Here is a 12592-nt window from a genome sequence, read left to right on the forward strand (position 1 = left end):
TATAAATTTAGGAAAAACTTCTAAATTAATATGTTACTCGAGCTCGAGTTCAACTCGTTTAAGGCTCGTTCACTAACTCGATGGAAGGCTCGACTGAAGGTTCGTGAACAGGCTCGTAAACATGTTCACGAACAATCGAATCCGAACATGTTCGCGAGCTCAACGAGTCGAGTACTATCAAGCTCGAGCTCGGCTCGATAAAAATCTCGAGCTCTAAATCAGGTTCAAACTTGGTTCGTTTATTATCGAATCGAGCTCCAAACGAGCTTTTTCGAGTCGAATCATGAATAGCTTGCTAGTACCTTTGTTCATTTACAGCCTTATCTATATATATATATATAGGGAATGGATCATGTAGATCCACTCTCTTATACTAGTATATACTCCCTCCGTCCCACTCCAATAGGCTAACTTCTTTTGAGTACAGAAAACTTACTTTTTTGTAGGAAAATGGTAGTAAAGTGGTGTGGTCCACACCAATTAAGTACAACTTTTTTACCCAAAAAGGAAAATGAGCCTATTGCAGTGGGACATCACAAAAAGGAAAATGAGCATATTGAAATGGGACGGAGGGAGTAGTATATAACGGCTTGTCACACATTGGGGCAATGTAGCGCGCTAGGAGCGCGTCACATGGCAGCAGCCTCCCAAGCCCTTCCAATGCATTTCAATGCAAAAATCACGGAGGGGGTAAAATGATAATTTCAAAATTATAATATATATATATATATATATTTTTAAAAAAAAAACTGAAAATCCATTTTTTTCCGGAGTCGTCGTCAAAATTATGCATATAATTGAAAAAATAATATGCATAAAGGTAAACACAAATATGCATGACACTGGATCTGGATAGAAATTTACATGGGAAAGTATCAATATGTGACCGGCCCGTCAAGTGACCAGCGACGAGAGCTACCTAACGGTGTCGCATAATACTATGCATATAGTTCAATACGAATATGTATAAAGAAAAACACAAATATGCATAACGTTACACACGAATATGCATAGCATTATTCGACAGTGAAAGACACCAGAGAGTTTGCATACTGATACTTTTTCATGCATATTTATATCCAGCGTCATGTATATTTGAGTTTATTTTTATGCATATTGTTGTACAATCATATGCATAATTTTGACGACTGCCGCGGAAAAATAATGGATTTTCGGTAAAAATAAATAAAAGAAAAAATAAAAAAATAATGCTATCATGTGGCGCGCTTCTAGTGCGTCATGTGATTTCATTGTGTGGTCCAGATTTAGACCTATATACTATGAAAAAAGTGGATAGTACATCATCCCACCCCCTATATATATCTGCGTCAATACGATCTTTGAGGTGGATGTGAACATGGGGTGGGTTTTGGCATTCTGTTTCATTAAATTGTTAAAAAAAAATATCATAAAATTAAAATGCTCTGACACTAGTGGCTTAGCAATATCATAAATTACTATTAGGTAGGGAAATTTAATGTACAGAGTGCAGACCCATCTGCTATAAATATAGTAGATAGCTCGATATTTATATTAAAATTAATATTAATATATTGACCTAGCTAGCAATTAGCAGGCGTCTAGATTAATTTTAGCAAATAGGTAGTTTAAATCTTCTAAATAATACTCCCTCCTCCATCCGTCCACGAAAGAACTTCCTATTTTTTCTTTTTGGGATGTTCACAAAAGAATTTTCTACCTATTTTTGGACTATACCCCACCACTTATAATAACTCTTACTTTTACTTTTTCACAACTCCCAATATTAATTATAATACTTTTTCACCACTCCCAATACACTAAACAATTTTTTCTCCACTTTTAATATACTCAATAATATTTCTCTTAAAACGCGTGTCACTCCTAGGAAGTTCTTTAGTGGACGGAGGGAGTATTAAACATAAAAATGTGAGCGTAGTGCATGTTATAGTGGTTTTGTGGGACCTCATTTGGCTGCTTTGTTTGAATTTCATGTTAAACAAATAGGAGTTGGCTTACGATCGCATGAAAACTAAATTTTAGCAGCCTTAAAAGAATATTTATGTAGCATGAAATTAACTTAAATAGAAAATCCCATGGCATGGGCAACCTTGTGATTGGCTCTCAATCGCCCATACTGTAGCTCTTAAAATTGTCTCTCAAAACCAACCACTCAGTGCTCAGTGGCGGAGCCAGGAATTAAGTTGGGAGGAATTGAACTTGTACGGGAGTTTCTGCTGAGAAATTTTTTTTGAACGTTCCGTATATTTAAGTCATTTTTTATTAACGGAAGAACATAATAATAACAATAAATAACAGTATTTTCATAAATTATATAATTTCAATATATTACAAATTAATTTCAATACATTACAAATTTTTTTTTTGACATTTCGTATATTTAAGGCATTTTTTATTAAAAGACAAACATAATAGCGACCAATATTTTTCATTAACTATATAGTTTCAATATATTACAAATTAGTTTCAATACATTGCAAACTTTTTCATAGATTATATTGTTTTAAATAGCACAATTAATTTTAAATTAAGTATATATGAGAGAATATAACAAGCAAATCAACTCTTGTAAAATAAAATTATTTTATAATACACATATATATATAAATTATAATTAAAAAAAAAAACTCAAAATTTGGGAGAATATTGGATCCGCCCTGCAGCCACTTTCATAGTGCAAGAGACTCTCAAAATCCGATCATACTAAGCTACACGTGACAGTAGAGTTAAAAAAGCAAGAAATTAAAGTGTTGTTGGTTGATAAAATCCACCAATATAATTTATTTAACAGAAAAAGTGTTTTGAGAGAGAGAGAAATAGGTGCAAGTAGTAGCGTAAGTAATGAAAAATCACCAATATTACATTATGATTGGTCATGGTGTTGGGCGGCGGAGTAGTCGTGGCGGAGCTTCCGAGAGAGCTGGTAGAGTCCGGTGCAAGCCATGGCGGAGTTGACGCCGAAGAGGTTGAGATTCCATGGCTTGATGACGAAGCAGTAGCGCGACCAGATGACGCCGGAGACGGCGATGACGGACTGCTGGGGGTAGGAAAGCGTTTCCGGCGGCTTCTGGAAGTCGGAGATGTTGGCGATGCTCAGCCCCCACTTGAACGTCGGCGCCCAGAAATGAATCGTTTTTGGCCCCGCCGGGTGGTTCCACAGACTCCGCAGCTTCGAATTCATCACTCTCTCTCTCTCTCTCTCTCTCTACTTGCTTGTTTCCTAGAAGTAGAATATGTTTATTCAATTGTCTTAATTTGGAGCGGTGTATGTCTCCATCAGATTCGCCTCATTTCATACTTACCCATTTCAACCGTTACCGATACCGTCTCACGGTCTTTAAGAGTATTCCTTTTTTTTACTATCAATTTCATTATTTTATACTCCATCCGTCTACAAAATATAGGCTTTTTTTTTTTTCGATTTTGAGATATCCATAAAAATTAGTCAATTTATATTTTCGGAAATTATCTATTATATGTAGGTCCTATTCTTCATTCACAATACAATTAATTATCATTATTAATACAACCTTTTAAGTGGATCATTTTTTCACTCACAATAAATTAAACTATTTTAATTAAAACCCGTGTCATTTCCTTTCAAGACTATTTTTCGTGAATGGAGGGAGTAATAAATTTTTTATTATAAAATAGTCCTAGTAACAAATCGTAAGAATTTTAATAAAAATAATTATTATATTGTGAATGTTGAAAAAATCTTACTTTAATTAATGTGTATAATGATAATTAATAGTATTATGAGATAAAATAGGGCCCATCATATGATAAATAATTTTAAAAAATAAAAATAAATTATACTCCGTTTCAAAAAAGAAAAAACAAAATTAATACTCGGGGAACCTGAAGATGGGGCTGGACTAGAAAAAATAGGAAGAGGAAAATTTCACCCAAATAAAAGTGTAGACACCTGATTTTTTTTATAAAAAGAAAAAGTATTTGTACTAATTTTATATTTTTATTTAATTTTGGATTCTTGTAAAATTCAAAATTTTATAATTAAATTTTTATTCAAAATTCAAAATTAATTTTGGAGTAACGTATATTATTGAATATTCTAAAATTTCAAAGATAAACATTAATTTTTTTAGTAAGAAGTCAAATTTTGATATGAATATATATCAATATTCAGAATTAATAAAATTACACCCAAGATCATGCTGTCAAACGTGAAAATCAAATTTTTAATTTTAATATAAATATATATCAATATTCAATAGATGATGAAATTACATTATGTAAGCACACTAAGCTCTAAATTATACACAATCCATACAATTATAAATAGAGGTTTTCATACAAATTTTAAATACATCAAAATTATAATTAAAGAACTCAAAGTTGAAGAAATATTTATTTACTACAAAATTTTCTTCAATATTCAAAATATTGAAGATTAAATAGATACAGCATTCTTCACAAATCTTTTCTTTAACAAAATTCTCTCCATTATTAATTTATTATATTTGTCCAATAATTTTATTCACAGAGTTCAATTGTAGCGGCTGTAAAGTTTTGTTTGTCTGGTCTTATCCATCCAAGGATATGGGATTAAAATAGTTACCTAGATTAGATAGTTCTATCCGACTCATTGCTGACTGAGACTCTTCACCTTTATCCCAATTCAGCGGGATTAGATTAGATATGGGATGGGAGTAATACTTACATTAGCTTTCTACTTAGTATTGTGTATTGATTATTCTTGATTGAATGTAATCTATTTTTAATTCTTAATGAAATGATTATTTTATCTAATAAATTGATACCTCAGTAATTCAAAAAAAAAAAAAAAAAAATTAACACATCAATTTCGATTTTGTCACGCATATGTCACATCAGTTTCGATTTCGTCGGAAGCCTTCTCTGTAGGACAAATTTTTTGTTGTAAATATATATAAAATATATATTTCTCTATTAAATGACTCAACCCTAAACCCTAATCCTAGCTTTGTATCTGTTATAAATAGAGGCATTTAGTCCTCATAATAATACATTCCTACAGATTTATTCTCTCTACGCTCTCTACGTTATTCTCTTCTACTTTTCTCTCTACATTCAACACGTTATAGCACGAGCCTCTAGCCATGAATATTTAATTGATTTAGATTGGAGATTGAAGGTATGTCCTAGTCTTGCTCAAATCAATTGATTTAGATTGGAGGTGTGCCCTAGGAAAGAATCATGTCTTTCCAACAAGGTAATTCGTATTTGAATAAACATGGTTCGATTGCTTCAATTTCTTATTAAATCTATCATTCTAGATCTATGAATCAGTTTGTGAATGGATGGAAAATATGTATATATTTAATTAATATATACATATGTTCAACTGTATCCAATTAATATGTACTCCCTCCGTCCCAGCTTTTTGTATCCACTTTTAGTTGTAAATACAACTAAAAGTGGATACAAAAAGCTGGGACGCGCGGATGGAGTATATGTTTCGATTGCTTTTGTCTTTCAATTGCATTTGATCAATTGCTTTATTCAAATTCATGGTTGAAATTCAAAAAAAAAAAAAGTTAATGCCCTTTGCGTTTGTTGATTGAATCAAAATATGAGTACTAGATATTGCTCTGTGTATATCAAATCAAAACATGTATTTCAATTGCCATTAGTATACTATATCCCTGGTTTTGTCGTATAGTTGATAAAATTGCAGGCATATTGGATCCACTAGTTTTGTTAAATCTTAATTTCCTTTGTTGGTCCAAATTCTCCCTTTTTCTTTAAACTTTGTTTCTTGAATATATATTCGTTAATTGATTGTCTGATATTATGTTAATCTTTATTATGCATAAATAATAAGATTCGATGATTGCTTGTTTAATTGTTTTATTTATTGATTATTATATTGTTTCCTGAAGAAACATAAATTAGCAATTTTTAATAATTCGGAAGATTATTAAAAGATAAATCGTTGAAGTTTTTGATGAAACACAACGATATCCCTTAAGTTTAAATATAATGTGTTTCCGATGAACACATTTGAATTGATTTATTAATACAATCCCTGAAGGATTGCTTTATTTTTTAAATTCATCATTGTGGAATGAATTTATGATTCTTAATAATCTTGAATATTATTAAAATTAAATCGTTGAAGTGTTTGATGAAAACACAACGATATAGCTTCATATTAAATATGAAATATAATGTGTTCCCGATGAACATGTGAGATAAAATTAATATTCCGGAAGAATATTAAAATATTGAGATTGAATTTTTATTTTAAGCTTTATTTTGATATTTCCTTAGTATTTAGTATTTAATTTATTATTAAATTGCTTTACTTTATATTGAATTAATATTGATGCTCCCAAAGTAGCACAATTAATATTCCTGAAGAATATTACATGTTCTTGAAGAACAATTTATATTTTAGGTGATATATGTTTATTCTTGATGAAAAAAAACATATACACATAATTTAAATATTACAAGCTCTTGAAGAGCAATTGATTTTCTCAATTCAATTGTTTTTGAACTATTATTGAGAATATGAGTTATACAATTAAAAATTGATAACATTTTTGTGTGGGCTCCGGAAGAGCTTCATTGATTTTCCTATGAGAATTGAATAATTATACATGATCTATTATTTTTATCACATAATCATGTCAAGATGAATTTCAAATTCATACACCCAAATGATTTAAAAATAACTCAAGACTTGAGTATTTGGGTTGTCTACATTACAATTAGTGCGTGATTAAAATGCCTCCCGAAGAGGATTTTTCATCTACTAAATTCTTTTATCACCATTCAAATGCACTCATAGCTCTATGAAAATTATATGTATACTTTGTGAAAAATACATATATAGAGCCAATAATTGAGGATCAATTCATATGTTGATGCTTTGATTTATCCAACTTAAATTTTTTTTCAGCATTAGGGGGAGATATGAATGATGAATTGTACAATGCCGTAAATTTCTCGTTGGATTAATTATGTTAGATTCATGCATTAATGAACTAGAAGTTCAACAAGTTATTATTGACTGCCACATGAGTGAAATCTTATACATATGTCATATTGCACCACAAATAATTGAAGTCCCTGAAGGACGAAATTGATTTAATGCTTATTGACGCCAGAAGCGTAAACGACCTATTGGTGCCCAAGATAAAATATTCGCGGATTACAAAATCAAATAAAGAACTCAAATAATTCCGAAACCTCATGAAGAGGATCGTCCTAAAGACGATAATCCCAATACATTTTGCACGTGCACTAAATTATCGTAATATTGGGATTACGAAACAACTAGACCAAATATTATGGGAAATGGTGAAAGTTTGGTTTTACTAAAGTTGCCATGAACTTTGTGAATACTTGAGAATCGTATAATAGAAAAAATTATAGTTGTCGACAACAACTTTTGCCTTAACAAATTGTTAGTTCAACTTGAAGATTATTTGAATCCAAAATAAATTATATTAGTGTGCCAGAAGCACTGAAAAATATAGAAATAAACAATGAGGCAGAGCCTAACTCGCTAAATGAAAATAATAAGATGTTAAGCGAGATTAGTAGCTCAAGGGTTTGAGAAACCCAAAATCAATCAAATATATTTTCATGTTATACGTGGCAATATGTTTCGTTATTTATATAACATTTATGGCAATAATCATTGACATAGATATCAAATTTATGGACGTTATGGTTATATTATTATATAGGTCATTAAACATAGATTGGGTTTTATCGATTAAGGTATAGAGCATGACGATTTCTCTGATCACAAACCCTAACCCTATCGCCGTCTGATCTTGGGTTTCCGATGGAGTCTCCGGCGGCCGTTACGCCGTCTTCTCTTGACAGATCTCGTCTCAACCTGGCTTGTGTTTCAACCAACTTTACCCTACCTGCGGGAGCTAGGGTTTCTCAAAGCCCTACTAGGGTTGATCAAAATCATGATCATGTTACGGAAACTTCAGACGCAAATTCCCTGAAAGAGCGTGATATCAGCCAGCAAGCGATCGAAGAAAACAGGGCGACTCAGGAGGGCCGTTTTTCGTATGCGAATGTCGTCAAGCCAACGAGAGATAGAAAACCGGATGTCTTGGTTCATAGATGTGCCACGATTTGTCCTGAAATTGTAAGTTCCGGAATCTATGTATCAAGAACGGGTGAAGCAGTTTCAACATGCCTTAATTGGAAGGCTCCTACTTCGTAAAGGTGAGAAGCCAAAACTTACTATGGAGTTGAAAAACGAACTTCAGAACATGTGGAAACCGGAGAGCAAATGGCAACTTATACCTATGAGTAAGGGTTTCTACACTATCAAATTTACTACTGCGGAAGATAAAAACTGTGCTAAGCGATCCAACATGTGGAACTTGAACTCGGGCACTATGCGGCTACGTGAATGGGTGAGAAATTTTGACCCTTATAAAGAAATCTCCTCACTATGCCAAGTGTGGGTGCGTATTTATTACTTACCTGTGGAGTATTGGACGAAGGAGATTATCTCGAGTATTGGACGCTCGGTGGGTATGCCGATAAAAGTTGATGGGGCCACTGTTGACGGAGATTTCGCTCATTTTGCAAGAGTTTTGGTGGAGGTGGATTTAGCTTTGCCGTTGCCGGAATCGGCTGCTATTGAGTGCCCAGACAGAACTTTTCATGTTGAGTTTGGATATGAACAGTTGCCTTTTTCTGCTCTAAATGAAAAATTACGGGACATACGATTGAAAAGTGCAAAAAGAAGAACTCAAACACCAAAGGAAAGGGGCCAGAAGTGGACCGTAATAAAGAAGTAGAGGGGGTATCCAAAGATGCCGCTAAGGACGCTGAGAAGAATAGCGGGGCGGAGTTTAGTGTGGTGAAGTCGAAATCTACTTGGGCTGCTAAGCCTATGGTGGAGAGGGATGATAGGGGCAAGGTGGAAAGTGTTAACAGATTCAATGCTTTGTCCAATATGATAGAGAATGTGGAGGAGATGTCGGGGCCTGATTTGTTGGAGGCGGTCACTATTCCGGTGACAGAAAAGAATGTCGATGCTGGCAGAAATGTGGACTCGGAGGAAGAAGATGTGGAACAGATTGAGGCAGAATCCATTCCTATTCCGACACAAAATGTCGAGATTGTTGACATGGCTTTTGATAAACAACAGAACAGTAAATCTTCTGTTGAGGTGCAGGAGAGGGAGGCAGTCGAAACTACTAAAGGCTTGGATCATCGTGATAATAGAGATGAAGTTAAGGAGAAACAGCCGATGCAACCAGCTAAGAAAAGAGGACGTCCTCCTGGTCAAGTTAATAAGGAGACAAGAATAATACCAGGTGCGGATAGTATTAAAGGGAGGTTACGTAAGGCTTCCGACTCAAGATGTGACCCCAATCCGGAGGCAGTTGAGTGTATCAAAGAAAAGCTGTATAAAGCTTGGGAAGAATGTGGAAATCCTAGAGATTTCGTTATCACTAATAATAGTTCTGAGAGTGCTCGAGTTATGTCCAAGATTGGGGCAAAGAGTTGGGCAGAGGAAGTGGAAATGGGTGATGCCCTAGCCACAAAGAAATAATTTGTTCCATAAATTGTATGGTTTGGAACATCCGTGGACTTACGGATGAGTCTAAACTTATTTTAAAAGAGCATTGTCGCTCTTTTGCTCCTCTCATTTTAGGCATCATTGAGCCTAAAGTTGCGTTTCTTAAAACGCCTATTGGGTTGTGGAAGTCTCTTAATGTTATTCATTGCTTTCAAAACTCTAGAATTAATATGTGTTCCAATATTTGGATTTTCTGCCATCCGGATGTTCAAACGGATGTGGTTTTTGCCTCGAATTAGGTGGTGATTGTTGATTATCTTTGGAGAAGTCGTCAGTTTCGAGTTGCGATTGTTCATGGCTCGTCCTCTCATCTGGAAAGGCGTTCTATTTGGATTGATATTTTACCTCATGTTGCCAGCTGCTACGTTGTTATGGGAGATTTTAATGCGGTGAAAGGGGCTCATGAAAGAAGCAGTAATTGTCGACTGAATGCTGCTTCTTGTGGGGAGTTCTGTGAGTTTATTGATGCTCTTGGCTGTATCGAATCTCCCACGGTGGGTTTGAAATTTACTTGGTCTGGACGAAGGTTTATGCCGTCACATGTTGAGTCTTTGTTAGACAAGGTTTTCTTTTCTGATCTTTTCGCTGCAGGGTGGCATTCGGTTTTTACTCAGGTCTTGCCCAGAGTCACGTCCGATCATTCTCCGATTATCCTCAATTGTCAGTTGGCTCCTATTGTGACACGACAGTTTTTTAGATTCTTCGATATATGGACTCTTCATCCGAACTTTATGGCGTTGGTGAAAGAATCATGGTCGAGGGATATTGATACCTCTTGTCCTATTTACAGGGTGATGGCTAAGCTGAAAAGATTGAAAAAAGACCTTCGTGTTTGGAACAAAAACACTTTTGGTAATGTGGATAAGCTTATTATGGAAAAGCAACAAGAGCTTTTGGAGATCCAAGATTGTATTGCGGTGGAGGGGTACACTGAAGAGTTGTTTGAGAAGGAAGTGACTGCTCAAGCCAATATTAATATGGCTCTTTCTAGAAAAAATAAGTTATTACACCAGAAAAGTAGGGTGACTTGGCTGCAGGATGGGGATCGGAATTCGGCCTTCTTTCATAGCATGCTTAAATACAAAAGAAGGCCTCATATTATCTCGCATCTGGTGATTGATGGCGAGACTTGCGTTGATCAAGGGGCTATTGGCAATCATATTGTGGGGTTCTTTACGTCCTTATTCACTGAGCCTGATCCTTCTTCAGTGGATATTGTTAATGTGGAGGCTGTCATGGACCATATCATTCCTGACCACGCTAACGATTTACTGTCAAGAATCCCTAGGGAGGAGGAGATAACTGCTGCTGTGTTTCAGATGGACTCTCATAGTTCGCCGGGACCGGATGGTTTTTCTGGAAAATTTTATCATTCATGTTGGGATATCATCAAGACGGACATTTGGAGAGCGGTCATCACCTTCTTTACCAATTCTTATCTTCCGAATGGGTGTAATTCTAATACGCTCATCCTTATTCCTAAGAAAGAGACGGTTTCCACGGTTGCAGACTTGCGTCCCATTGTGTTTTCGAATTTTCTTTTTAAAATTATTTCAAAGGTGCTTGTTGTGAGATTGAGCACGGTGGCGGCTCAGGTTGTTTCTAACAACCAATTTGGCTTCATTTCTGGTAGATCGATACATGATTGTATCATGTTGGGTTCGGAGGGTTTTAATTGCTTAAGGAGGTCTTGTGGTGGTCAGAACATGGCTTGCAAAGTGGATATCACTAAGGCCTTCGATACGCTCAGATGGGATTTCTTGATTAATGTGATGAAAGTTTGTGGGTATAATCATCGCTTTATTAGATGGATTGAGGTGATTTTACATTAAGCTCGTCTCTCTATTTTGTATAATAGGAATCTCTGTGGGTATTTTAGTTGCTCTAGAGGTGTCCGTCAAGGAGACCCGCTTTCTCTCATTTTGTCTGGAATCGCTGAGGATGTGCTCAGTGCGCTTTTCCATAATTGTGTGCAGTCGGGCCATTTGATCCCTATGCAGTTTTGCAGAGGAACTTTGTTTCCTACGCATCTTCTTTATGCTGACGATATCCTGATTTTTTGCAAGGCGACGCAGTCGAATGCTAGAACTTTACACAAAATCCTGGATTTTTATGGTTTTATATCGGGTCAGGTTTTCAGTCCTGAAAAATCACATCTCTACTTCTCTGAGAAAGTCGCCTCGCCTGTTAAAAGACAGATCACTCGGATTTTGCCTATTTCGGAGGGTTCTTTGCCGTTTACTTACTTGGGGGTACCTATTTTTAGAGGCAAGCCGAAGGCCTCTCATCTCCGAGCTATTCTTGATCGTATCATTAATAAATTTGCTCGTTGGAAAGGTGTTTAGTTGTCGATGGCAGGAAGAATTTGCTTGATTAACTCTGTGATTGGTAGCTCTCTCACGCACTCTATGATGATGTATCATTGGCCTAGGGCGTTATTGAAAGAGTTGGACTCAAAGTGTAGAAATTTCTTATGAAATGGAGATATTCGCAAAAAACCGTCGTGCTCGGTTAGTTGGGACAGAGTTTGTTCCCTAAAGGAAGAAGGAGGTCTTGGGATTCGTTCGTTCGTTACTATTAATAAGTGTTTCCTCATGAAAATGGCGTGGAAAGTCATTGAAGGAAATAACTTTGGTTATGACATTATAAAACGGCGATATTTGAATCAATGTTGTCAGGTGAACAGTGTGGCCCCCTCAAGGGTCTGGATTGGGCTAAGGGAGGAGATTGAGGAGCTGGTCTCGAACTCGTTTAGCTATATTGGTGACGGTACGTCAACTCTTTTCTGGCATGATGATTGGCTTGGATATCGGTTGGTGGATAAATGTGGAGTCCCTTTCTTTATGAGAGATTCTCTTACTCAAATTGTGGCTGATTATTTCTTTGAAGGGGTGTGGCATTTTACCCAAAATTTTGTCAATTCTTTCCCGCAAATTGTTTGTGATATTCTTTTACTGCCGATTGGTGGTAAGGACGCGAGATTCTGGAAACCTTCTCTGCAGGGGAAGGTCTCTTCGG

The 12592-nt window shown here is 35.4% G+C and overlaps 2 protein-coding genes across 2 annotated transcripts; one reads left to right on the top strand and one right to left on the bottom strand.

Annotated features, from left to right (window-relative positions):
* Window positions 1–1016: 1016 nt before the first annotated feature.
* Window positions 1017–3222, bottom strand: LOC131023455 (mitochondrial pyruvate carrier 3-like). Its single transcript, XM_057952994.1, has 2 exons — window positions 2891–3222; window positions 1017–1058 (listed from the first exon to the last, which is right to left on the bottom strand). The coding sequence occupies exons 1-2, from the start codon at window positions 3179–3181 to the stop codon at window positions 1017–1019; spliced, it is 333 nt and encodes a 110-aa protein (XP_057808977.1). The 5' UTR covers window positions 3182–3222.
* Window positions 3223–8222: 5000 nt separating this feature from the next.
* On the top strand, window positions 8223–11919 carry LOC131023456 (uncharacterized). Its single transcript, XM_057952996.1, has 5 exons — window positions 8223–8651; window positions 8723–9521; window positions 9650–9711; window positions 9814–11391; window positions 11551–11919. The coding sequence occupies exons 1-5, from the start codon at window positions 8223–8225 to the stop codon at window positions 11917–11919; spliced, it is 3237 nt and encodes a 1078-aa protein (XP_057808979.1).
* The last annotated feature ends 673 nt before the right edge of the window (window positions 11920–12592 follow it).

The sequence above is a fragment of the Salvia miltiorrhiza genome, chromosome 4, assembly GCF_028751815.1.
Source record: "Salvia miltiorrhiza cultivar Shanhuang (shh) chromosome 4, IMPLAD_Smil_shh, whole genome shotgun sequence".
Classification (NCBI taxonomy): domain Eukaryota; kingdom Viridiplantae; phylum Streptophyta; class Magnoliopsida; order Lamiales; family Lamiaceae; genus Salvia; species Salvia miltiorrhiza.

Bases quoted from the DNA above. Each gene is read 5' to 3' on its own strand.
- LOC131023456 (XM_057952996.1), top strand. From the start codon at position 8,223: ATGGAGTTGAAAAACGAACTTCAGAACATGTGGAAACCGGAGAGCAAA. The intron at 8,652-8,722 runs GTTGAGTTTGGA...ACGATTGAAAAG, and splicing joins GCCCAGACAGAACTTTTCAT to TGCAAAAAGAAGAACTCAAA. The intron at 9,522-9,649 runs GTGATGCCCTAG...CTCTCATTTTAG, and splicing joins GGCAGAGGAAGTGGAAATGG to GCATCATTGAGCCTAAAGTT.
- LOC131023455 (XM_057952994.1), bottom strand. From the start codon at position 3,181: ATGAATTCGAAGCTGCGGAGTCTGTGGAACCACCCGGCGGGGCCAAAA. The intron at 1,059-2,890 runs GCCGCCCAACAC...TGCATGAAAAAG, and splicing joins AGCTCCGCCACGACTACTCC to TATCAGTATGCAAACTCTCT.